Source organism: Phasianus colchicus, chromosome Z (assembly GCF_987193195.1).
Source record: "Phasianus colchicus chromosome Z, bPhaCol1.hap1.1, whole genome shotgun sequence".
In the NCBI taxonomy this organism is placed as follows: domain Eukaryota; kingdom Metazoa; phylum Chordata; class Aves; order Galliformes; family Phasianidae; genus Phasianus; species Phasianus colchicus.
Window position 1 is genome coordinate 91,055,126 of NC_143476.1, and position 26,315 is coordinate 91,081,440.

At 47.8% G+C, this 26,315-nt stretch overlaps 3 protein-coding genes and 4 non-coding genes across 7 annotated transcripts; 1 reads left to right on the top strand and 6 right to left on the bottom strand.

Moving 5' to 3' along the window:
* Nucleotides 1-218: 218 nt before the first annotated feature.
* CZH18orf32 (chromosome Z C18orf32 homolog) lies at nt 219-3,767 on the bottom strand. The gene is made up of 3 exons (XM_090131570.1): nt 3,632-3,767; nt 1,627-1,876; nt 219-1,023 (listed from the first exon to the last, which is right to left on the bottom strand). The coding sequence occupies exons 2-3, from the start codon at nt 1,849-1,851 to the stop codon at nt 949-951; spliced, it is 300 nt and encodes a 99-aa protein (XP_089987696.1). The 5' UTR covers nt 1,852-1,876; nt 3,632-3,767; the 3' UTR covers nt 219-948.
* A 171-nt stretch (nt 3,768-3,938) lies between these two features.
* RPL17 (ribosomal protein L17) lies at nt 3,939-7,631 on the bottom strand. The gene is made up of 7 exons (XM_031597110.2): nt 7,585-7,631; nt 7,155-7,207; nt 7,035-7,075; nt 5,559-5,693; nt 5,163-5,261; nt 4,394-4,585; nt 3,939-4,033 (listed from the first exon to the last, which is right to left on the bottom strand). The coding sequence occupies exons 2-7, from the start codon at nt 7,192-7,194 to the stop codon at nt 3,986-3,988; spliced, it is 555 nt and encodes a 184-aa protein (XP_031452970.1). The 5' UTR covers nt 7,195-7,207; nt 7,585-7,631; the 3' UTR covers nt 3,939-3,985.
* LOC116231388 (small nucleolar RNA SNORD58) lies at nt 4,251-4,320 on the bottom strand. Its single transcript, XR_004167450.2, has one exon. It is a non-coding gene; the product is annotated as a small nucleolar RNA SNORD58 (small nucleolar RNA).
* On the bottom strand, nt 4,774-4,841 carry LOC116231386 (small nucleolar RNA SNORD58). The gene has a single exon (XR_004167448.1). It is a non-coding gene; the product is annotated as a small nucleolar RNA SNORD58 (small nucleolar RNA).
* LOC116231385 (small nucleolar RNA SNORD58) lies at nt 5,345-5,411 on the bottom strand. The gene has a single exon (XR_004167447.2). It is a non-coding gene; the product is annotated as a small nucleolar RNA SNORD58 (small nucleolar RNA).
* Nucleotides 7,293-7,360, bottom strand: LOC116231387 (small nucleolar RNA SNORD58). Its single transcript, XR_004167449.1, has one exon. It is a non-coding gene; the product is annotated as a small nucleolar RNA SNORD58 (small nucleolar RNA).
* An 8,911-nt stretch (nt 7,632-16,542) lies between the features above and the next one.
* LIPG (lipase G, endothelial type) lies at nt 16,543-25,304 on the top strand. The gene is made up of 10 exons (XM_031597111.2): nt 16,543-16,670; nt 16,749-16,918; nt 17,815-17,994; nt 18,478-18,589; nt 19,337-19,561; nt 19,970-20,212; nt 20,559-20,679; nt 21,200-21,421; nt 22,295-22,387; nt 23,890-25,304. The coding sequence occupies exons 1-10, from the start codon at nt 16,580-16,582 to the stop codon at nt 23,909-23,911; spliced, it is 1,479 nt and encodes a 492-aa protein (XP_031452971.2). The 5' UTR covers nt 16,543-16,579; the 3' UTR covers nt 23,912-25,304.
* The last annotated feature ends 1,011 nt before the right edge of the window (nt 25,305-26,315 follow it).

Below are 26,315 nucleotides of genomic sequence, written 5' to 3' on the forward strand. Positions count from 1 at the left end.
TTTGGGATGCAATTCAGAACCAGAACACATCCTCCCAGGAGGAGGCAGAGCTGGACACGCTGAGATCACTTTCTTTATCCTGCAGTCAGTAGTTTTATGACCATCCTCAGTCTGCTGACTATCTACAGGTTTTCAAAAATTTCGTTACTGCTTATTCTAAAGAATACTGTTACTGTTTATTATTCTAAAGACGACTAAAAACAACAGTATGAAGCAACTAATTGTTAAATAAAGTCCTGCTTTATTACAATTCAAATTACACAAGCATATTGAAAGAGATTTTAGTCTTTTTTTTTTTCCTGAAAGATAGACATGTATCATTTGAAATCACTACAACAGAGTATAAAGCAGCAATTCTCTTGCATCATGTCTTTGCTGATCCTTTTCAGGAATGAAAGGTAAAAAGTTAAAGAAAAAATGACTGAAAATATCCAATCAAGACCTTCTATTTCTAGTAAGCTAAGTAAACTTTGCACACAGCATTACTCCTTTAGCTCATCCACAAATTTCACATGGCAGGCTCTACTCTTCATAATTTTGACCATAATATTTATATTGCCACAATGAAATTAGTAGTTCTTTAACTAGGCCAAGGTTACAGTTTTCAAGTGGAAGCCTGAAATTTGCACTCACAGCGAGCAAAACTAAGCAGCAACACATTTAGCTAGACTTATCCACAAACTATTTAATCTAATCTCTAATCATTTCAAATAGATTATAGATGCAATGTGGCGACAAAAACAAAGAATAACTTAATACAGTTTTCAAACATTTCATATAAGAAATTTGCTAGCTGCCATTGTAGCGGCAAAAGAGATCCTCTCCTGTAAGTGGTAAGGGGTTTTATTCAGCTGAAATGTGCAAAGAACAAAATCTCAGTGTGAGAAATAGCAAATCACCAGTTCATGTTGGACACAAGGGGAATGAAATCCGTAGGAATGAATTCCTCTAATCTGCTTTCTTGTCAGACACCTCTGTTGATCCCTTTGCAGAAATTCCATTTGCAACCCCATTGCTTTCAAACTGCAAATAAAAGACAACACCTTTAAAATGAGATGTCTAAAACGATCTTTATACCCAGGACAGTAATATTTGGTGATGAAAATTACTCTCGTAAGCACAGCCAGTAGAGATTCATGCAGAATCTGCCTAAGAACCAAAGTGATGGAATTTCTTTAAATTTACACGTGACTGTTTGGGGTGGAGGATGAGGGCAAAGCTCTCAGAAGCTCTCATTTTTGCTACAAGAGGTACACAGTAAATACACAGTTTCAACACATGAAACGTTTTATCCCATTATTAATGGCAGAGCTAGCAGAATAGTTACTTTTTATAATCCGTTTCATGCATCAGGTATGATTTATTCATCACTTCACTTCCTGCTTTTCCAAAGGAACAGCCTGAGTACTGTCTTCAAGCTTTTTCAAAACACAGATGCAATTCCTGTCCTTCTAAAACCTCCCAGAAGCTGTCTGGAAGAAACAGCTATTTCCAACCAGCTCAGTACTGACAGCTCCCATTCAGAAGTAAATAGCCACAAAAGCTTCTCTGAAAACACCCAGCTTCTGTGGTGCCCACTGCTGCTCTATCTAGAGATTCCCTCACTAGGTAAGTGCATTATCTTACCCTGTAAGTTCCAGGTTCATCCCCCTTATCTCTCTGTGAGGCTGAAGGTGCCTGTGGATTTCCAGCACTCCCTCCTTGGCCTTGTTTGGTGGCTGTTTCTTGCACAGCTCTCTTGGACCACACACGCTTAATGAAAGGAGCAATAACAGGATAGATGTAGGGCTCAAGGAATTTCTTGTAGACCCAGAGAAGAACCGGAATGACAATACAAGGGATGCACACCATGGCTTCCTCTCCTTCTGTGACAAAGCTGAAAAGCAAAAACGTTTACAGTTTTTGTATGCCTCAAGTTAAGAAAACACAAAATCTTAAGAAAGGACTGCAGTTAATGTTTAAAGAAAAAAGATCTCTTAAAGCCAAATTTTTAAAGTTCTACAGTGTAATTCCCTAAGCTGAGAGCAGCTGCATGTTCCTGTGCTACAAAATCCTCAGGAACAAAAAGGGCAACACTCCTGACATTTTGGTAGTAATCTTTGTTTGTTAATTCATCATCCCCACAGCTCAAAGTCAGAAAAATGCATTCAGAAAATCAAACTTTTTGCTCAAATCAAACAAAACAAAAAAACAGGATCTGAGGAGAACATGTGCTACTTTCTTCCACCTGCACTGGACTGGGACTCACATGATCTCACACCAATTCAATACAATTTGCCAAACTATTAGAAAATTAAGAATCCCTTTTCTCCCAAAACCTGTGATTTTGGGAGTTACTTTCAAAAACAGCAGCCCAAAGTCTGCAATGAACAAAGCAGAAAAGCAAAAAGCAAAGTGCAAGGGCAGAAAGGTACAAATGAGAGAGGCACTGCTTAAGTAGAATGAGAACTGTCCCTTTCTGTGGTGGTGAGGTACCACTTACACTATGCTCTGCTGCATAGTACATCTCTGCCCTTCACATTTCTCTTTCTTGGATGCTAACACCTGAATTCTTGCATTAAAACACACAAAATCTTTTCCACGAAGCTGCATACACTCATGTGGGAGATCCATTACTCTTTTCAAATTATCCCAGTGTAGCCCGAGGCAGGCCCTGTGAAATAGCAGATCAGCTTCCAGTTGATAGCTTCCAATGACAGTTTTGCCCTCTTCCAGTTTAACAGTACAGGAGCTGACTGCCTCTGAAGCACTAAGATGGGAATCTTACACTGAAAAAATAAGCATGAGGCAACCCACCAAAGCCATCTGAATAGACTCATGCACTCAGTGCCTGACTTCCTGGATATCAAATCTTCTGTGAAACCCTGAGGAATTATCCACCTGCTGAAGAATGACAGAAACAACAGGCTGCCTTCCCGAGGCAACACCAAGTGTCTATGCTGTCACTTTGCATGCAGACAAATGATAGCACTGTCAGATGCAGAAGGAAGCCACAGAAACTAAAACAACAGCCCTAAAATATTTGAATATTGTTTCAAAGTTTATTCTGTGCTTTCATGATGCCTTGTTGGCTGGCTGGCAGTGAAATCGTAATAGCAAGCTTACTACTCTGCCAAATATGCTTTTGTTTGTCTCCAAGCTGCCCACATGCGAGTGAGCAGAAAGAACAAGCATGACATGGCACATTTAAACGCATTCGGTCTTTGTTTCCCACTTTTAACTCCATTATTATTGAACTTCTCTTATAGATACAAAACAAAACAAACAAAAAAGAAACATGCAAATAAAAAAGGTTTATCTCCCGCAAGAAGGATAAGCTGCTCCAGAAGGAACTGGCACGTGTAACACTGCTCTGCGCTGTGTGACTACCGGCCCTCAGGCCTAGAATCTGCCCGGTTTCTCTAAATCGCTGAACCGCCGCCGGCTGCGTTTTCCCTCGGGGCACGAACAAAACAGCCGGAGAGCCCCCCGAACGAGGGTAGCTCGGCTCCAGCAGGCGCTGAAACAAACAGCTCCCACCTCCGGCACGGATTTCACTCGGCTGGAGGACGAGGGACCCGCGGGAGAGCAGCCGCAGGGACCTCCGCTCGAGCCGGGCCGGCAGCAAAACCCGAAGGGACACAGCGCTTACCTCAGCCACCCTGCTGCAGCCACACCGGAAGTAGTCCGCCCTCCTGCTTCCGGCGGATGCGCGTATGGCTCCGCCCAATCGGAGGCGGAGTGAGCGTCACGTGACCCCAGCCCACGGAAGTGACGTATGGTAATAGCGCCGCCAGGGGCGGGACTTCCTGCTTCGCGGCTGTAGAACGCTCCCCCACGCCAGCTCGGCGCTTTCTGCCGCCACTGCTCTGCTGTCAGCGGGACACCGCGAGGAACCGCCCCAGAAGGACACGCCGAACGCCGGAACATCCCTCAAACATTGCACAAGCCCACGCAAGACATTTTAAATTTTTAACTTTATTTATGTACATATGCTGTGTCTGATTTACTCCCGAGCCATCAGTTTTTGCTTCTTCAGCTTCTTCTGGGATATCTGAAAAACACAGAAGGAAACAGTGTTAAGGTGTACCTTTACACATTGGCCTTCAAAACTCAGTGCTCACCCTCGAACCCTCCTTCTCTGCATCCATGTTTACATGCACACGCTGTGAATGCTCTAACTCCTTCAGAAAGCAGCAGCAATAAGTTCTCGGCAATATGCACACCAAGTGTTTCTAAGTTATCACTGCTGTCTTTAAATTAACATCGAGGTTGCTCAGAAATAACATTTTTTTTTTCATGAGTATTCCAAAGGTGTCCTAAGATAAGTCATCACAGCAACCTTTCTGCCTGAACACAGTTTCCTAGAGACATTAAGAAATGAGAAGACATTGAGTACATGACATCTTTTTACCTTTTTCTTTTGAGCAACTTCTTCTTCTGGTTTGGGGACGATTTGCTCCTTTTCAGTGAGGATCATCTCGATGTGGCAGGGGGAGCTCATGTAGGGGTTGATCCTCCCATGAGCTCTGTAGGTGCGCCGGCGCATTTTGGGAGCCTTGTTCACCTGGATGTGCTCAATCACCAGAGAATCCACATCGAGACCCTGGGGGGAAAAATTAAACACTGTGCCTTACTTCTCCCTGCAATAATCTCTGCAGCATACAAACAAGAATGCTGCCCCCCTGCAGCACATTATATGGATTTCAGTTTGAGTATTTTACGTAGCAGGGACAAACCAAGATCAGAAAAACAATACCCTTCTACACGTCACAATGAAGCTACCTCATGCTGATGGCTCAGAAAAAAAGTTGTTATTTCATGGTTATTCCAAAGGTGTCCTAAGATAGTCATCACTGCCATCAAAGCTGCCAAATAAAGTGTTGAACACATAGCAAAGACAAATAGCAAAGCTGACCCTGAGTCTACAGGTCTTGTTTTCTGTGGATTTTAAGAGATGAAATTCTTAGAAGAAGCATGCATCAGATAACTCTCCACGAACTACCTGAAAAAGTATCACTCACTGTAATTTAACACAGCACAATTCAAACAAACAGTAAACAAAATCTTCTTTGTCATGCTTTCAACTACAGAGCAGATCCTCGCTTTTTTGTTTGAGCCACTGAGCTCAGCAGAACAGTTTCACAAGAACAGATTTCAGTTAGTAACACTACCCAGCCTACCTTGAGTTCGGCATTGCTCTCTGCGTTTTTGAGCATGTGCAGCAGGAACTCCGCGCTCTTCTTGGGCCAGCGTCCCTGTGTCCAGCCCCACTGCTTGGCCTATGAGAAAAAGAGTTCTGGTTTGGTTCCAGTAGCTGACCCATCCATGCCAATAACTTCCTGTTACATGCCCTTTTAATAAGATTGCTCAGAATACAAGTTTCTTTTCACGTTGAATCCAAAGGTGTCCTAAGAAAGTCATCACAGCAATCTCAATCAACAGTTCTCCGACTCACACTTTCATAGATTATCACCAACGACTGATCCTCTCCATGCAGTCTGAATGTCACCTTTTATCTCTACTGTAAGAAGTGTACCCAAAGCACCCGTACCACATTTTCCTATCTCCATCCTCACCTGGGCACATCGACCAACTCCTCCGTTGTAACGACGGAAGGGAACACACTGCTTCTTCAGGGTCACATCCTTCAGGTACTTGGTGGCCTTGCGGATGTGCATGCCCTTGATGGCCTGGGCAGTCTCACGAGTGTTCTAAAATGCACAGTGATAGCTCCTTTTAATGCTCCTTCCCAAATTACAACAGGAGTTGTGACAGGACAAGGGAAAATGGTTTCATACTAAAACAGAGTAGTGAGACTGGATATAAGAAAAAAGCTCTTTGCAGTAAAGGCAGTGAAGCACCAACATAGGCTGCCCAGAGGTGGTGGGTGCACCGCTGTTGCAGGTGCCCCTGTTTGATCACGTGGCCTTTAAGGTCCCTTCCAACTCAAACCATTCTAAGATTCTGTGATTTAAAACCACTTGTCCCTTGTTCCTCTTTCTTGGAGCAACCATCTTTCCCTTTGACAGTTTCATTTCTGCCATAAATTCAGTCCAAAAGAAATACACAAAACAAAACAAGTCCACAAACAAAAAAAAAAAAAAGGAAAACTATACTATCCTTTGCTATCTACAATTCTTAGTCTGAACTCTACTACTGAGCTTACAGCTAGCTCCATCATGCCTTCCTTGTTTTTCAGCCCATGGCTACAGTTTCTCAATCAGAAACATGAGTACTTATATTTATCACAGCTCCCTCTTTGGCCACTATTCCAAAAAACAGGAGCCTGAGTAATCAATGCATGTTAAACTGTAATGAGGCTGAGGGAGCTGGGCTTGTTCAGCCTGGAGAAAAGAAGGTGAGCTCATTGTGGCCTTTCAGTACCTACAGGGAGCTTACAGACAGGAGGGGAATCAACTCTTTGAAAGGGTGGATAACTGCAGGACAAGGGGAAATGGTTTTAAGTTGGGGGAGGGGAGATTGAGGTTGGATGTCAGGGGGAAGTTCTTTGCTATGAGAGTGGTGAGGTGCTGGAACAGCTGCCCAGAGAGGCTGTGGATGCCCCATCCACCCCTGGAGGTGCTCAAGGCCAGGTTGGATGGGGCCCTGGGCAGCCTGGTCTAGTACTGAATGTGGAGGTTGGTGGCCCTGCATGTGGCAGGGGGCTTGGAGATTCATGATCCTTGAGGTCCCTTCCAACCCTGGCCATTCTATGATTCTGTCTGATATGGAATCTCACAGAAAGCTCTCACAAGAGCACAAGCTACAAATACAAGCTAGAAAACCTAATAGTTATATAAGGGAATTAAAAAGGGGAAAAGAGAAAAGAGGCAAAGAAGAAAAAACAGCAGGGATAAGGTATCAGTGCTTTAGGTGCTCTGCATTCAGTGTGCTATTTTTAAAAAAGAGGAAAGCAAAGTCAACTAAACTTCTTTTCACCTCCGTAACATTACAATGATGCGGAGTCACGCAGGCCATAACCTACATCAACCACACTAAAAAACTGATTTCCTTCAAAAATGAGCATTTGGTGTCATACCCACACCACGTACCTTGAAGTGCACACGCAGGTTGGAGCCCCTGGACTTGCATGCTGCAAAGAGAAAAGACAAAAGGCATGAGACGGATGCCCCACTACAGCCCTATGGGAATGCACACGGAGCAGCACTCACACTTAGTGGGGTTCTCCGGATCCAGCGAGTAGCGCACCATCTTTGGAGCTCAGCTGCAGCAGAAAAAAAAGGCGACAAACACCGTAAGGCAAGCAGAAGGCAGACTGCGCACCTCACCGCCGTGCCCTACCCCGAGGAGCTGCTCAGAGGTCACATTTCTTTTCACAATTCAATTCAAAGGTGTCCTAAGAGAGTCATCACCGCAGCCACGGCCCTCAGCGGCCCACTGCGGCCCCGCGGCCCTCTGCCGCCCCGCGGCCCTCTGCGGCCCACTACCGCCCCTCGGCCCCTCCGCCATCGCCAACCCCGCCAGTACCGAGAACACCGAACAACCCCGCATCCCTCCACGCCCCTCCATAGCACCCCGCGGCGGGATGGAGCGAGATGGGACCGGATTGCAGCAGCCCCGCAAGCCGCCACAGCTGCTCACCTCGGAGCGGCGGCGGAAGAGGAAGGGCGGGACCGGGAGAAAGCGGGAAGTGCCTCAGCTCTCGCGAGAGTTCGGAGGGGGGCGGCACTGATGGGAGTGAGGGGGGAATAGGGGGTGTGAGGGCGCTGTGCGCTTTAGGGCTGGGGGTGGAGGTCCGACTAGGAGAGGATCTGTCCTTTCCTGGTGCTCCACAGCTCGGCCTGAGATGTCAAAATAAAACGACGAAAGCTTTGTTGCCAAAGATGCCCTTCCTAAATGCAAAGTGTGATTGTGAGATGGTAAAATCACAGGATCACGGAACGGCCCGGGTTGGAAGGGACCTCAAGGATCACGAATCTCCAACCCCCTGCCACACGCAGGGCCACCAAACTCCACATTTCATACCAGCCCAGGCTGCCCAGGGCCCCGTCCAATGGGGATGAATCAACCCAGAATTCAAGCCAGAATGGCCTGGGTTGCAAAGGCCCACAGTGGTCATCCAGTTCCAACCCCCTGCTGTGTGCAGGTCAACAACCAGCAGCCCAGGCTGCCCAGAGCCACATCCAGCCTGGCCTTGAATGCCTGCAGGGATGGGGCATCCACAGCCTCCTTGGGCAACCTGTTCCAGTGCCTCACCACCCTCTGTGTGAAAAACTTCCTCCTCATATCCAACCTAAACCTGCCATGTCTCAGTTTCAGACCATTCCCCCTTATCCTATCACTATCCACCCTCATAAACAGCCATTCCCCCTCCTGTTTATATGCTCCCTTCAAGTACTGGAAGGCCACAATGAGGTCTCCCTGCAGCCTTCCCTTCTCCAAGCTAAACAAGCCCAGTTCCCTCAACCTTTCCTCATAGGAGAGGTGCTCCAGCCCTCTGATCACCTTAAAGAGATTTGTGGGTTGTTTGTGTCACTATATTTTATGATATGTGTGATTGGAGAAATTACGAAGTAGCCATGGCAGATTCCTTTCTGTGCAGGAAAGTTGGAGCCAAGAAAGACACGGTGAAACATCAGCTCAAGGCCAAAGCTGTTTGCAGTCGTGAAGCCAGCAGCAAGTCCAAGTGCTGCAGCTAGGTGGCAATCCAGGATGAGGATAAAGAGTATCCAGGAGATACTTCTGCATGTCTTTCTTACAAAAGATAGCAGTGTTCAGAACTGCAGCAGTGTTAAAAATAGGTATGTCAAAGATTAATGTTAACAGAAAAGATGTTTGTCATTTTAGGTGCTTTTGAAACCAGAACTGCTTGGGAAATTTGGCTAAACAGCTCTTCAAGAAAAGTGAAATATGTCCTGTTGTACCCAGTTAAGACAGAACAACCAGCAAGCAAAGCTCGAGTGGGAAAAAGGAAAACACCTGCATGGCCATTAGTCTATGTCCAGGCACCTCGTGGTGTGAGAAAGGTCCAACTCTGCATTTAGAGAAAGCAGAGCAGAGCAAGAACTGCTGCCCATGTAAATGACTGCTGAGCTATTTCTGGATCTCTTGTTTAGTGCTAATAAACCCCAAAGCTTTGAAGCTAGGATTTCACCCAGATGGGAAGAGGAAAATATTTGAACTATCACAAATATTTACATGGATGGAAACTGTGGAGCTGTAATTGTAACTGCAGCTCTCCATTCACCTGCCTTAAAAGGTGCCTTTCCCTTTGCTGTCAAAGGGGAAGCTTTCTGCATGTCTCCAAGCAACTTGTCAAGCACCAGCCTACAAGAAGGGAAAACTTACAGCACTGCTGGAACACATGCAAATATTAGTTGTTCGCTTTATATACAAGGTTCTTCTTGGTGGGAGTGAGGGAGGGAGGAAGGAGGGAAGGAGGGAAGGAGGGAAGGAGGGAAGGAAGGAAGGGAGGAAGGGAGGAAGGGAGGAAGGAAGGAAGGAAGGGAGGAAGGGAGGAAGGGAGGAAGGGAGGAAGGAAGGAAAGGAGGGAGGGAGGGAGGGAGGGAGGGAGGGACGGAGGGAGGGAGGGAGGGAGGGAGGGAGGGAGGGAGGAAGGAAGGAAGGAAGGAAGGAAGGAAGGAAGGAAGGAAGGAAGGAAGGAAGGAAGGAAGGAAGGAAGGAAGGAAGGAAGGAAGGAAGGAAGGAAGGAAGGAAGGAAGGAAGGAAGGAAGGAAGGAAGGAGGGAGAGAAGGAGGGAGAGAAGGAGGGAGAGAAGGAGGGAGAGAAGGAGGGAGAGAAGGAGGGAGAGAAGGAGGGAGAGAAGGAGGGAGGAATATTTAATAGCCCATGCTCTCAAGAACACACTTGTTTTTGGTGCGGAATTGTTTTCACCAACTAGCACTTCCATCATCATGCATGGGATCAGAAGCTGCTCAGCACCTCAGTGCACACAGTCACAGTGGTAATGTGAAGGAGAATCTGCAGTGTCAAAATACACATAACAACATGCCTACACAGTGCATTACTGGAGAAAAATAAACAGACATGAGAAAGTGTCCTCCCTGGGGTCCCATGACTTTGAGGAGCAATACAAATGGAAAAAATAAAACAAAATCTCAGAGATTAGTTCCAGTGCTTTCTTGCTGATTCAGTTTTGTGTGGAATAAGAATGGTGATATTTCCAAGTCACCAGATGTAATCAAAGTGAGCAAAAATTAAGCACTTAAGTCCAAAATCATGTTCCTTGACACTCCTGAATTGAGGGCAGCTGGAACTGAACCCCATAGGATTTAACCTTAAACTCCCCTGGTGCCATCTCTCCTGTCTATTCCACCCAGCTCTGGGGACTCAGCCTTGCTCAAGAGGTGTTCAGTGCACAGATCCAACTGTTCCTCTGCTTTGTGCTTTGGAAGCATTCCACCAGGAAGGGCGACTGCAGAGTGAAGTAGAGCTCAGCAGCTTAACCCATGGCACAGCAGCCATGAAGCACTTCCAGGATGTGAGACCCACATTGTGTTCCCTCCCCTTGAGAGGATTCAAAGCCGTGTCCTAACCACGAGGCTCTTCCATGAAACAAATGCTCCCTCCTGTCCTGCTGCAGGTCTTCAGCAATGTGATGCATTGGCTTCACACCTCCTGTGGGGCACCCATTGACCTGCCATGGAGCAACCGGCAGAGAGCGCGTGGGTACAACAGTGTAACATCACAGAAGTCCCACTGTGGATTTAGCTGTGAATAAACAAGCAACCTTATCAGCCTACAGGAACTACCAAGCCAAATGTCATCCTAATCAACAATCTCTCACCTCCCATGACAGCCACATCCCTCCTGGCCAAAGGGAGAGGTGAGCTCCAAGGCTGGCAGAGTTGGAGCCAGAGACATGGCAAAACAGATTGCTTCAGCCACAGGGACACATCAAATTAATAAAGAGTGCAGGAGAGGCTGTGCTAACAGCCCTGTGACAGATAGCTCCATTGGGGCTGATTGGTTGAGCTTAACTCCAGCTCACTAAAACCCACCATGTGCCCCTGTGCCGTAAGAGGGTTTTCTGACCTGTTCTTTGCACAGGAAGGGAAGCTAATTCCTCAGACTTGTAGCTTTCTTGGCATTTCTTTTACAGCTGCAGCTTTTGGAGTCCAAGGGTTACGTGGAGATGTTAGCTGTCATTCACAAAATTATGTACAAATGGGTCGCTGAATGGTTAAGCAGAAAAACCTGAAGACAAAATTGAAAACAGCCTGAATACTGGAGCTGGAGACATGGAAAACTTTCTAGTCTTTCTCAACTGCCTGCACCTTTTTCCTCCTGGCCAGCCCGTGAGTAAATAGTTTCCTCTTCCCATCTAACCTATATCTCCCCTCTTGGATTTTTAAACCATTCTGCCTTTGCTATCACTATCAGAATCAGTAAAAATGTCCAGAGCATTTGCTTACTGAGGAGCAAGAGCTATGGTCCTGTAAATGAAGGAAAATGCATCTCCACAGCGTAAGCCTGACCACCATCAGCAAGACAACACCTTGCAGGACTTTGTTCTGCAGCAGTTATGGTGTCCATCTGGTTTGTGGATACCAGTTTCAAAGATTTCAAAGAAGAGATGATTCCATGGGAAGCCAAAAGTTCCTTAAACAGACACTTCTTTACGAGGACAGCTCAGCTGCACCATCTGCTTATTTCTGCCATGTATACACTGTGCCCAGTTCAGGGGTGAGGAAACAGTTCAGGGAGCATGGTGTCATGACAGCAGAGTGTTTGTCTCCACCGTCACTATTGCTGAAGTGTGATGCAGTGGGCTCTGTCCTTGTGCTGCTGGTGATGGGCCAGTAGCGTAGCCAAAACCAATCAGTGACTCTGTAAGGCTCAGCAACTGTTGGCATATTGTCCCAGGGAAATGAGTTCATCCACCCTTTCCAAGCCCAGAGAGGGGAATCACAAGGAAAGCAAACTCCGACGTGACGGAATAACGTTGTTGCTGGTGGTGTTTGTTCAGTGCATCCCCTGCCAGCAAAGCATTTACGCATGTTGTCTGGGGCTGTGACTGCTTGTTTCTGGCTTTAATTTAATATCCCTGGCATCAGCAACATTGCCCACAGTCTGTGCCCAAAGTTAAGGCATAAATTAAAATAGGGAAAATTCTGTTTAAACATCAGAGAATATATATACATATTTTTTTTCAGTGGGGAGAGTAGAACACTGGAACAGATTGCCTGGAGAGGCTGAGGAGCCTCCATCCTTGCAGATACCCAAAGAACAACTGGATTGTGTCCTGGATGATCAGTTCTACTGACCCTGCTTGGGCAGGGGAACTCCTCTGGGCCATGCCCACTTCCAACCTCAGCTTTCTGTGATCTCTGAGTCCTGTTCAGCACTTCTGAAGCTGTGTGGCCTCCAACTCCATCCACTCTTGCATCTTCTATCCACTCTTTGGTTGTTTCTCCCAACTAATATATTCTCCACTGTTATCTGCTCATTCTGTTTCATTCAGAGCTCCTCTGGACCAGCTGATGGATAACAGCTGAGTCTTTTTTTTCGGGCAGCACCAGGGCAGGAGCTGACCTCCTAGGCAGGACCCATACTTGTCACCAATACCTTCTGCATTCTGACCTAAGGTGAGATCCATCCAAGTCCTCAGAGGGGAGCACAGATATTACCTCCACAACAGTTTCAGACAGCAGGCAGATTCATGCTCAGAGCTGCTGCCTTAAACCTCTGTTCCCTTCTCCCCAAACCCTGATAATGTCCTCAGCAACCCCTCCAACATCCCCAGTTATCATGCTGTTGTATATTTCTGCATTCCTTCTTTCTCATTCATATTGCCACAGATTTCCCAACTTTTTGCTCTGACAACAGCACTGTCTTCCTTCCTGCAATGCTCAGCTATCCCCACTTTGATCCTAAATGTCACCTCTGAGCTCATTCCTCCCTCCTCAATTCCTGCCCCTGCTTCCCCCTCCCCTTTTCCACTACCTGTGCCTTAAGCCCACTCATTCACAGCCTTCCCTATCTGTCCATGCTCCCTAATCTCACAGCTGAGCCACCCTCCCCCTCTCCATCCTTTCCGAGTGGGTTTTTCTCCATGGCCTCATCACATGCTGCTGCTCGGGAAGGTCATATGATGGGTCAGAAGCACAGAGCATGGCAGTGGCAGGCAGCCTGGGTAGCACACCTCAGTCCCACCACCCTGTGACTCCGCCGGGCTGGAGGCACAGCCCCTTTTTTGCCTGTGACTTTGTCTGTCTGCTGGCCTTGGGCCGGGGTGGGTATCAGAACCGTCTGTGCATCACAGTCAGGAGCACCAAGACAAAGCACTATGGAGTGCCCTGAGCTTTTCTTAATTAATTACAGAGCCATTCATTCTTCCTAATAAGATCCACATGCTCCACAAACATAATAAATGGGAGAAGTTGGGCGATTAGGAGTAAATGGCTGGAGGGGGAAGCAGAGCCCTGTGGCGAGCAGTGCATTCAGGGACATCTCATCCCTGCATTCCTATTGCACATGCTGCAAATGCATGGGGTAGGTGCTGTTAACTTTTCATTGATGAGTAATACTGGGCTTGAGGATGGGTTCTTATGGCAAAATGCACAAGCTGATGAAAAACAACGTGAATAATAGTATTGGTATGAGAAGAAAGCAGGAGACGCTGCGTATCTGTGGCTCAAGGTTTTTCCATCTCAGGCAGTGCTAAGTGCTGCTATCATCTAGGCAGCAAAAGGTTCAGAAGGGAAGAGCACAGCATGAAGGGGTAGATATCCTAATCGTGGTACTGCTTGCTGCTCTGCCCCAAAATTGTCACACTGCTTCTGCAAAACAAGAGATCGTGTGTGCAGCCTTTTTGGTGATTTACGATGCCAGCCACTCCCTTCCAGTAGGAATCACAGAAAACACTGTCAAAAAATCTCTCAAACATCAGCCAGGACAACAGGTAGAGGGATAATGTGCACAAGTTGTCACTCCAGCATAAATAAATTGGGAATGTGCAACAGTAAAGGTGGGGTGTGACTTAGCAGTATTGATGCTGAGAATGAAAGCTGTTGCTACTGGGCTTTGCAAAAGTAAGAAACCAATTGGTTTTACTAACTAGCCCCTTTTCTTTCTTGTAGGCACAGGGAAGCTTGGGGAACCTCTCTTTTGCTGGCTGTAGGAGCATTAAGGCAGGTGCAGCATTGGGTGCTCAGCTCTGCAGGATGCCCTGAGCTATTCCTCCAACCCCCCGCCAAAAGGAAGACCTCATAAAGGGGGAAACATCTCCCTTGGCCACACACAGCCCCAGTGCACTGCCAATGGGCGTGGATCCAAAGCCAGCTCAAGCCCAAACACGCTTAGCATTCATATGGCTTGGATGGAAAATAAGTGCTTGGGAAAGGCATGAGAAGAGAGAAAATCCACCTAATTCCTAAAACCTAAATGATAGGATAACTAAGGTTGGAAAAGACCACCAAGATCATCCTGTCCAATTCCAACTCATCCTTGCTCAGCAAGCACTACAAGAAGTTTGGCCATGGGGAAGGGCTGTCCAGCAGCAGGAATGGGGATGTGCCATAGGGAAGTGGCTGGGATTTGTGAGGACATGTCATGGGGAAGTGGCTAGAATCAATGGGAATGTGCCAAGGGGAAGGAGTGGGATCAATGGGGATGTGCCATAGGGGAGGGTCTGGGATAAATGGGAACGTGCTGTGGAGAAGTGACTAGAATCAATGGGGTGTGCCATAGGGAAGGGCTGGGATCAAAGACCCTCACAGCTTTGGGGGTGGCTGGAGGCAGGTACGAGCCATTCCCAACTGGCTGACAACATGAGCAAGACTTAGCATCAAGGAGGAATGTGGGGATTTACTCCTCAAGGCCCACCGTGTCTGCCAGGGCTACAGCCCAAACACTGCAGCCACAGAGCATGTGCTCGATAAGAACCCAGCAACAGATGCCAGCGGATTTACTGTGGGCCAGGAGGCCCCGTGCAGGTCTGCAGGCTGCTGGCAGGGTCAGCTGTAAATATTCCCTCACAATCAAAGGCATTCATCGAAGGATTACATGCTGGGGACTTTGTGGTAAAGTAAATTTGCAGCTAGCAGGACCATTAATAGTCAAGCAGTATAGTGGCTTGCTGGCTGCCATTGATTTTCCCCCAGTGATTTTTACTGCACGGGGCTGTGAGGTTTGAATGATGTGGCCCTAAGAAATCAGCTTAGGGGTAGGAGTGGGGGCTCCTCTGACAAAAAGAGCTCAATGACAGTGAGTAACACCACATGTGAGCTGATTTCATAACCTGATGGAGATCAGCTTCGTCCCTAACGAGGGATGGGAAGCGCCAGACCTTTTAAAGTACATTCATGGGGTGTTTGAAAGGCTTGAGAGAGGAAAGGGGAAAGGAATGGCTGTGAAACAAAAGCACAAGGCTGCTTGCACCCTGCTGTGATGCTCACAGAGCAGAAACACCCACAGCAGAAACTGTATCACATAAAGGGGCAGGAAAGTATATGGGGGCAGTGTGGATGTAGGAATAGGATAGGATATAGGGATATAGGTGGGATACAGGGGTGACCCTGGGATATCACCTCCCCAGGGCCTTCAGGTGTTACCATCCATGGCATAGGTCCTTGCTGCCAGGTCACAGGTCAGGTTGTTCTGCAGCCCAGGCATCAGAGAAAGGGACAAGGAAAGGTGCCAAGAGGGAAGCTAACACCAATCTCATTACATCCTACTGCCTGAGCCGTGGTTTATAATTGAAAAGAAAAACTGTTTTATAACTTGAAAAAATAATTGGAGCAATTCTTCTCTCTGCAAATCCCACTCCCTTTCACCGGGGAAAGGAATGGAATCAGATAACCAGACAGGAAGAGTTGTGTAAGACACTCTTATGTGGAACTAAGAATTTACAGATGAACGATAATCACTCCTTGATGCTGAGTATCTCACCTAAAGCAATGAACTTTACCTCTGAGCAAACGAGCTCTCCCCCATCGAGCAGACTCACAGAAGCCAGGTTACAGAATCATGGAATGGTCTAAGTTGGAAGAGACCTTTAAAGGCCATGTGATTGGACTCCCTGCAATGAGAGGGAACACCTACAGCTCGATCACCATGTTTCTCTGCTTCAGTATCTACCAGAGAGGGCTAAAGTGCTCCCGTCCTCAGAGCACTGTTACCCCATTTCTCCTTGGAAAACCTTCCCCACCGTCATTTTCCTGCAGCACCACACACTCCTCGCTTTCTGCTGCGACACAGAGGAGTAACAGAAGAAATGGGAAGAAGAAGGGACCAGCAAAGCCACGTGCACCGGAGTATGGCCGAGAGACAGATCAATAATGAGCCCTATGGATCCCTACGGATTGAAACGTCGGTAACAACATAGGTAATACACATGTAGCGGTGCTGCCCTTTGCTGCCCACCCCCAGTGCCGGTGATGGACCCGCAGCGCAGCCCCGCTCGCCCACCCGCCGCATTACCCACGTGCACGCTCCCCACGCCGCTTCGCGCAAGCCCCGCCCAGCGCCTGGCCCCGCCTCTCCCCTCCGCACTCTATTGGCTCCGCCCGTGACGCCAAGGAGGGCGTGCCCAATGAGCGGCGCGCTTAGCTCAAGCCCCGCCCCATCGGGCCATGAGCTCCGCCCCGCGCGGGGTCTTAAAGCGGCGGCGGCGATGCGCCCGCGAAGCGCCATGAGCCGGGCGGTGCTGGTGCTGGTACTGCTGTGCGCGGGGCTGGGCGCCTGCCTCGCCGCGGGGACCACAGGTAGGTACGGGTTGGGGGTACGGCGGGAAGTTCCCGTGCGCTGTACCATCCCGCTGAGCCGCCGCTCCGTGCTTGCAGGTGCCCCCAGCGCGCCCCCTACCCCGCGGCTGCGGGTGAAGTTCGGGCTCCGGCGCTCGGCCGACGCCGAGGATGAGGGCTGCGCGCTGGAACTGGGCAGCGAGCGGAGCCTGGAGGAGTGTGGCTTCAACGCGACGGCCAGGACCTTCCTCATCATCCACGGGTGGACGGTGAGCGGGGGGTATCGGAGCGCAGCAGGGGCTGTGATCGGGAGGTTTGGGGCAGCTGCTGAGCGCTGCAGTCTGTGTGGAGCGCTGCAATGGTGCAGCTTCACCGAACTTAAGAATACCGCAGTCGCCGAACTTAACAATTGCACCTGTTCTGCATCACGCCGTGCCTCTGCAAGGCGAGCACAGGCAGCAGAACCTGAGGTTTGTTCCTTGAAGGGTGACTAAATGCCCATTGTAAAAGTGATACTTGATGGACGTGTGGACTTTCCATGGCACAGGGCTGAAGCAGGGTGTATGGACCATTCCAAGCAAACACATTCCAAGCTTCTGTGATCTTCGAGGACCTTTCCAACCCCAGCGGGTTCATGACTGGAAGGGTCCAAGAACTGTGGAGATGTGGCACTTGGGGACATGTTCAGTGGGCATGGCAGGACTGGGTTGGAGATCTTGGAGGTCTTTTTCAACCTTAATGATTCTGTGGTCCTCAGATCTTCTATGACCCTTCCAACCTAAGCCATTCTGTGTTCTTACTTCTTATCCACAGTTGTGCCATATGCTCCTGGCTTTCCAAGGATAGAAGGCAGGCAGACTTCATCAAGCTGCTTCTCCATTTCATGTCCCTTAACCAGTTTTGCCATGACACTGCAGTTTGCTAGAGAATAATTTTACAATCCATCAGAATTGCAGAGGCTCTTGAGGAAAGAGCGATAAGATGCAGGGAGCTGGTGCCTCTCCTTCCTGTCTTTACAGGCGTGGCAGCTCATTGCAGCCCAAGTGCCAAAACCTGTTTTTCTTACACCATTAGCTTGGGGTTTGCACAGGAGCATGCATTTGTTGTCAAAGTGTGAGTGTGTGATTGGGGTGCTCCAGAAGCTAATGTTCAAATCTCCTTCCAGATGAGTGGCATGTTTGAGACCTGGCTGGGCAGCTTGGTCTCAGCCCTGCAGGAGAGGGAGAAGGATGCCAATGTGGTGGTGGTGGATTGGCTTTCTCTTGCCCACCAACTCTACACCGATGCAGTGAACAACACACAGGTTGTTGGGAAGAGCATAGCGAGGCTGCTCAACTGGTTGCAGGTAATATGCTCTACTGTCATGTTGTGTGTTTGCCAGCAAGTGGGGAAGACACTGATGTAACCCCAACCCCAAGGCCAGGTGGAGCAAGGGTTCACAGCTGAAGGACTGTGCTCCTTTGCACCATGCTTTGCTTACATGGGAGATGCTGCTCCATCTTGCAGGTTGCTTGCACTAGTGAGTTCTGAGCAAAATCCAGATGGAGGTCTGCTGCCAGCTCTCCATGCAAGGGTGCTTCAGATAGTTCAATACAGAGCATCCTATGTGGGTGAAAGCTGTGTGCAGTAATGAGGACAAGCCACAAGCATCACCCACCCCATTCAGCTGGTGCTTATCTTAGTGAAAGAAAGCACTAAGCATGCTTGTCTGCTCCCTCCTTCTTCTCTGCTCTTAGAACTGGACTTTGTAGTCCTGCAGATGGAGGCAAAGCCACATATCCTGAAACACAGGGGCAAATTATTAAGTGTTCTGTTCTTCCCCTTACAGGAAATCCCTCTCTTTAAGTTGGAGAATGTCCATCTGATCGGGTACAGCCTGGGTGCCCATGTTGCTGGCTTTGCTGGTAACCATGTCCATGGGAAAATAGGCAGAATCACAGGTGAGTGCCTCCTGAAGCAGTCTCTTACAATTCACTCTACAATAGTGAGCTTCCCCATAGAGCCTCATTCCCTCTGCTGCTGGAATGCTTTGGGCTTGCTGAGTCAGAAATGACAAGTTCCCTACATGGGGCAGCAGTGTCTCTTCCAGTGAGAGAGCATTTTTACTTTGAACTGCAGATAAGAGCTGGAGAATCAATGAAAAATCTGAGGACCTGATCTTGAATGTATTTGAAATTGCATGCGAGTTCAGCAGAAGTCCAGCTCATGCCCTTACTGTCCGAATCCTAAGCCTCTGAGTGGCACTGTTTCTGTAATCAGAACTCACATAACTCTTGGGTGCAGTTTGTCCCACGGGATGTTAGGTCAAAACCAGCAGCCCTTCCTTCTGAGAGCATAGAGTACTTCTGGAGAGGAGCTGATTTCTGCAGGGGAGAACCTATGACATGGTAGAAGGGAAAGCTTTAAATGTTTAAATGTGACAGTGAGAATTCCTCAGAGCCTGGCAATAAATATCTGTACTGGTAAAACTGCCAAAGTTGGGGAATGGCTCAGATGCACAACTTCTGGTTGTGAGTGAGCAAGTGTTGTCCCTTTGGGGCTCATCTCCATGGTCTCACTAATGGAACAACGTAGTGAGATCATGTGGAAGAGCTCTGAAGGGTCAACACTTGCAGTGAAGCAGGGACTGTGTAGCACCTGGATTAGGAGGGCTCCTTACCTAGTCCTTTGTGCTGTCTCCAACCCAGGCTTGGACCCTGCTGGCCCCATGTTTGAAGGAGTGGACCCTAGCAGGCGCCTTTCCCCTGATGATGCTGCCTTTGTGGATGTCCTTCACACCTATACGAGGGAAACGCTGGGTGTCAGCATTGGGATCCAGATGCCTGTGGGCCATGTTGATATCTACCCCAATGGAGGGGACTTCCAGCCTGGCTGCGGACTGAGCGATGTCCTGGGAGCCATCGCCTATGGCAGTAAGTTCACAACTTCTATTGCTGCTGATCAGGATATGCTCCTTGGGTTGAGATACAAGAGCAGAGAAAACCATTTTTTCTTTCTGAACTGTATCTGTGCTCTTGGAGTTAATTGCTAGGAGCTAGACCTGCTTGTAGATCTGAAGTAGCATGTTGTCTCTCTAACAGCTGATCATAACCTAAGGCTGTCTTTTGATCTCCTTCATAAAGGGAGGCAACACCTGACTCATCCTCTCTAAATGTTTTGCACTAACCTCTTGAATTGCTTCTGTTTGAGAAAAAAAACCACCAATTTTTGGCCATCCTGCCCCATGCTGGGCTGCAAAACGCTGCTGCTCGCTGTCTTAACACGTACTGGGGTGACAAATACTCAAACCAAATGTATCCCTTGCAACTCTGCTCCTCTAGCAATTGGTGAAGTTGTTAAGTGTGAACACGAGCGGTCTGTGCACCTGTTTGTGGACTCCCTCGTGAACCAGGATAAACAAAGCTTCGCGTTTCAATGTACTGATTCCAGTCGCTTCAAGAAGGGCATCTGCCTGAGCTGCCGCAAGAACCGCTGCAGCGGCATCGGCTACAACGCCAGGAGGACACGGCACAAAAGGAACAGCAAGATGTACCTAAAAACCAGAGCTGACATGCCGTTCAAAGGTATGCTTCTTAAAAGAACGTGGGCTGATTTCTAGGAGTGGGTCTGAGGAGTCCCTTAAATTCAGTAGTGGGGAAGATCCTAGAGGTAGGTGAGAAGCGTCACCTCCATGCAGGGCAGCAGTAAGAAGTGTGGGTGCTGCATCCCTGGAGGTGCCCAAGGCCATAGGACAGGCAGCCCATAGCACGAGTTGGGACTAGATGGGCTTTAAGGTTCCTTTCAACCCAACCATTCTATGGTTCTACAGTTCTATGATCTTCAAGGTCCCTTCCAACCCAAGCCACAGTGCAAGTTGGTTTGTTTGGGGTTTTTTTGCTGTTAATATATGCTCTCTTTGTTTCTCTCCAGTCTACCACTATCAGATGAAGATGCATGTCTTCAGCTACAAGAGCCTGGGGGAGATTGACCCCACCTTCTCTGTCACTCTCCATGGCACCAACGGAGAATCTGAGCCCCTCTCTTTAGAACTGTAAGTAAGCTGCCTGCTGTACTCACCTAGACAGCAAGGTGACTGGGACTAGGCCAGGTGGCATTATTCTTTTTCCTCTGGTAACACTGGCAGCACAACTGAGTCTAGCAGACCTACTTGATCACTATTCAATATTTCATCCAGTAACTTAATTACATCAAATTGCTTAGAAAGTGATTTGTGCCCAGTTCTCTACGTGTTGGTCTTTGTGGCTCATCACTGAATGCTCAGTTTTCGCTTTATTCCACTGGGCAGCCTGCAGGCCCTTGTATCTCTGGATGTGGTGTTGACCTCCTTTAGCCTCTCCAGGAGACAAGGCGTGACGTTCACCCTTAAGCCATGGAAAGGTGGCTGAGCCAAATCCATGATGAGTTGATTGAACACTTTCTTGAGTACAATCAGTAATTAACCGGTAGCAACTCAATGTCGAGCACTTGCTGAGCTGCAGAGGCTCTGTTTAAATGAGTGAGCATCTGGCAGGCTTCCATGAGGAAACACTGAGTCTTTGCTTGTCTTCCAGGCTTGAGCAAATTGGCCTTAATGCTACCAACACCTTCCTGGTCTATACTGAAGAGGACATGGGTGATCTTCTAAAAATAAAGCTCACCTGGGAGGGAGCAACTCAGTCGTGGTACGATCTGTGGAAGGAGCTAAGGAGCTACTGGTACCGGCCTGCCAAGTCCTCCTCTCAGGAGCTGCACATCCGACGGATACGTGTGAAATCTGGCGAGACGCAGCAGAGGTAATGGTGGTGTTGGACAGCACCTGAGCTGACTCGGCCAAACGGAGCAATATTCAGAATCCAGCAAGGAAAGGGGGAAGGGTGTGAATTCAGCTGGTGGCCTAAATTGTACCCGTTTTTAGTGTTACCACCTCCTGCATCTTCGTGGTGTAGGAGGAGGTTACTTGCAGCATGAGGCTACAAACCAAGCCTGAAGCAGAACCAGTCACTGCAGATCAGATCTGAGGTTCTTTTGCTTTATTTAGATGCTGGAATAGTCCTGCCTCCCCCTGAGGACTGAATCAGCCTACTTTTAAGGTGGCTTAAATGATACTTGAAGGATTAAAGTACTGACAGTGCCAAGAACACATACCCTAAGCATAGGCAGGGCTCTTCATTACATGATAACGTGCTGATCTGGCATAAGCTTGTGTAAGACTGCAGCTAGTAACATGGTAGCACCAACTTAAGCATTGTTTTGCTCCTTAGGAGATCTCTGGAACTGTACAAATACATGTATGCCAGATTGGAAGCATAGCACACCCAAATCCTGTCTTCTTGCTCTGAAGATAACCCAGATCTGTCAAAAGCAGTTGATGCTGACAGTTTTCTCACATTGATCAGCTTTAAATAAGCTTCTCTTGCCATCTGCATCCTGCTTTCTGGAACCTGTGAAATAAAAGGGAGGTAGAGAAAAAGATTTACAAGTGCAATTTTACAATAGGATAGAAAGTATTGCATCAGCCACTTGGCAAAGTAATGATGTACCAAGATGCTCCGCAGAGGATATCAAACCAAACAGCATGTCCTAGAATGAGTTCTAATCCATATTACATCTTGTTTGTTAAACTTTAGACAGCAAGAGCTTTCATTGACTTCAGTTCTTCCTTCCAGGTTTGCTTTCTGTGTGGAAGACTTCCAGCTGACCAGCATATTTCCTGGCAAAGAGCTCTGGTTTGTGAAGTGCAAAGATGAATGGAAAAGAAGGTAAGGAAGTCAGCTGGTCAGAATCCTGTGTGCTGCGTGTGGGCACTTGGGAATGAGTCCAGGATCCTCACAGTAGTGGAAAGCTGATTAGATGGTCCTATTAAAGACTGCTGCCCTATAAAGCAGAGGAATGCTGGAGGTGGAGAACATTACCTAAAAAATCAGCCTGAGCTGCAGAGAAATGTCTTGGTTAAATTTGGCTTAGTGCATGAGTGAGGCACAGCTGAGGACTGCCATGCTGTTACAGCACTGACTCCCACCACTTCTGTTGAGGCATGGGAACCTAGAGTTGTGGTTGATGTCCCATCTCTGGAGACTTTCAAAGTGAGGCTGGATCAGGCCCTGGGCATCCTGACCTGCCTGTGGTAGGTCCCTGTGCATTGCAGGGGAGTTAGACTGCATAACCTTCAGAGGTGCCTTCCAACTCTATAGATTCTATGATTCATCTCCATCTATCTCCACTGGTTCAGCAGTGGCAGCTCACCCATTGCAGAGTATGCCTGTCCTGCCTTGATCCCTGGAGATGTCCAGCACACCAGGATCTGTCCTTAGAGCATGACTGCTGGCAAGGCTGGTCCCAGCAATGACAGCCCAATTGCTTCAGGCTGCCTTGAACCATGCTTTGAATCAATCCCCATTCATTTAACCAAATGACAGCTTCCTGAAGACGAAGCCCAACCTCACAAATTTCATTTTGTAAACTTAATCCTTTGTTATTTCTCATCTGGAGACCAAGTGTTTCTTAGGGCTAGCAGAGCCCTTTGCACAACCTTCCTGGTTGAAATCAGCTGATAAATGCTTGCTGGTACTGGCCCAGGTCTGGCAGAAGCTAGCAGGCTGCTACATACAGTAGCAAACAATTCAGTGAATGAAACCCCTGTGCAAATGTGACGTCTGCCACATGATCAAGTAAATGCTCCTGCAACAAGGCTGTTTTGATGTGCTTCTCAATAAACCCATAAAAGAAGTGCTGACAGATGTCTTCCTGCTTTTGCTGGTAGAGAACAGCTTTTGCATGAGGCAGAGGAGCAGCTCTGATCTCCAGAGCACGATGGTTTCCAGGAAATGATCTTTCCTTCCAGAAACTGAGCAACTGCTTGCTCTTCAGCTCTCCATTCCTGCCAAGTCACTGGGAGATGACTGCTCCCTGCTTGGAAGTTCAGTCTGTAAACATTATCAAGTGAATCTTAACAGGCAGAGCTTAAAGACAAGACCTGCAATTTCTTTGCAGCCTGTTCATTGTGTGTAATGTCTGCTTCAGGTTCCCACTGAATGGCTGCTGGGAAGGTAGTTGAGTTTTTTCCTTTTTTTTTTCTTCTTTTTTTGGACAGAATGGTGATGGACAGGGCATGGTGGTGGTGGGTTGATAGTTTGACCTTAATGATTCTATGAAAATACCAATCTGTACTTTGTGACCTACTTCCCGTTGTCTTAGGAATTCTTTGATATTCCTTTTAACCTCTGCATTTAATGGGGTACTTTTTCCTCGCTGCTCTTCCCAGATCTGTCTCAAACACACTCTGAAGATTTCCCTGGAACTCACAATGGAGCAAGCTGGATGCAGGAAGACCATGACAGTGGGAAGATGCTTGGTAGCACTTAAAGCAAATATCTTTGCAGGACAAAATACTTTGGATCAGATGCAAGAAACTAGGGAGCAGGTGATGGACTGTGGTCCTGGAACCAGAATAACTACAACTCTTTCCCCTGGCAGCCTGGGGGATGCATTTTGCCTTGCCCTGACTTTCCTGCTCCCATTAACCATGACTACAGACGAGACCTCTGGAGCTCCAGACCTCAGCAATGATGTCCTGGTCTGCCACCAGTGGAGCTGAGAAGAGAACCATATGAACTGCTGGATACAGTGATGCCAGGAACCAGTTGGCATCTGCTGTAGGAGCACTATGGGCTGGAGAAGGTGAGACCAGCACACACTCTGTGTGGGGTTGTATGGGGAGGAGTGGGGATAAGCACCATGCCACTTATGTTCAGGTTGTTCTCTGCTTGCCTTAAAACTGCTCTGTGCTGAGATCTGTGCATCACTGTGTGCCAAGCAGCTCTCTGTCCTCCCTGTCCCTATGGCATAATGCAAAAAGTGGCAGCTGCTCCTTTCTCCTCAGTCCTCTTTTCCTCAGTCCTTGCTCCTTGCTCACCAGTCCATGTTAATTAATCTTTGCGAGAGGCAAATGGCAGCTGCCCAGCACAGGAGGAAGGTAATGGAGCTGGACTGTTCCAGGAGAGCTTTGCACTTGTCCTTGTAACTACTGAGAATGTCTGCCTCTGCTCCAACGCTGCTGTAGTACCAGTGCATAATTAAGATCTTATTTCCATGTAAAGCATTAAACTGAGCCAACAGCCCATCTTCATTGCCACCACACCTTGCTTGCATTCCTGGTGCCAGATGAATGTGGCTTTGCTCTGAGCTTGACACTCCACAGCTGGTCCCACTGGCTGCAGCAGAATGGGTTGTATCAGAGGTAAAACTTGTTAGTTTTCTAAGTTTTGGGAGGATACTTAGTGTAACAACTCTGAACTTTTGGCATGCAGTAAGACAACCTCAGAAAGTGGTGCTGCCATGTGGTGCACTGAGTTCTGAAGATGGAGTGCATCGTTTGAGGTTCTGAGTTTGTGTAGAGCTTCAATCCGACCAAAGCACATGTGGGGATCTTTTTTTTTTTTTTTAATTTCATGGTTTTGTGCAAAGGCTTTAATGATTGAAGCCTTTGGTAAGTAGCCGAGACTTGTTATCCTGCCATACATGGAGTGGTTTAAAAGCTCTGTTTGTATATTCTGGTTTTTGTATGACTTTAAACATTATTTATTTCTCATGCTGTACATATGTAAAGTTTTAAAGAGTTTTGGTTTTGAGTTCCAGTTTTTATAAGCCTTGAGATGAAAATAAAGAGCTGTGTATGAATCGGCGAAGTCTCATTATTAACCTATTGTGGGCTTTCCCAGAACAGCAGAATGTGAACACTGGTTTCCTCAGTCTTTCTAACAGCTGGCACCCCATCCAGCTTAAGGAAATCTCTCATGGTGCTCTGCCCAGCCCTGACTGAAGCTGGTGGCACAACTCCAGCAGAAAGACTCTGCAAATTAAGTAAATACCCCTAAGCTGTGGGAGATTTACATGAAATTATTTGGTTAACCTTTTCCTATGAAAACTAAAGCAGACATTGACTGCAAGAAGGAGGGGTTTAGGATGTGAGGCGATGGCCTCAAATTGCACTGGGGAGGTTCAGGCTGGTTATTAGGGGAGACTTATTATTGGGAAGAGTGGTGAGGCAGTGGTGCAGGCTGTCTGGGGAGGGTGGTGGGATCACCATCCCTGGAGGTGTTCAAAAACCATAGAGATGTGGCACATGGGGACATGAGCAGTGGGCATGGTAGGGATGGGGTGGGCCTGGGAACCTTGGAGGTTCTTTCCAACCTGAATGCTTCTATGGATCTGGTCCTGCTGCTCTGCATTTCAGAGCTAACACCACACAGCCCAGCACACACCAACATCCATCCCTGCACATCTCTTCCAGTTTGGAGTTAAATCTGGGATGGCTGCAGGGGTCTGTGGGCCAAGCTCTATGCTTGCATGTTTCCCTTCCCCCAGTGCTTTTAGGACTCTCCTCCATTCAGCCCTGCAGCTGGGTTCCCCCAAGGGTCAGGTCTCCAAAGTGATGATGCACTTGGCCCCAGGAATGTTTTACAGTCCCACAAGCACTGCCCCAGATTGTGCCCTATTCCACCAGGTACTCTCTGAGCATCACTACTTTTTAAGATAAACTGAAAGCAAAGTGCATTCAAAAATTGCACAACTAGTTGTAAGTATACTTTTGTGTGCTGTCAGCCCCACGTCACAAACTGCTCAGCAAAGTCCCTACTGCAAGAGACTGCCTCACAGAGGCAATTTCCAAGTTACAAGAATTGGGGTCGA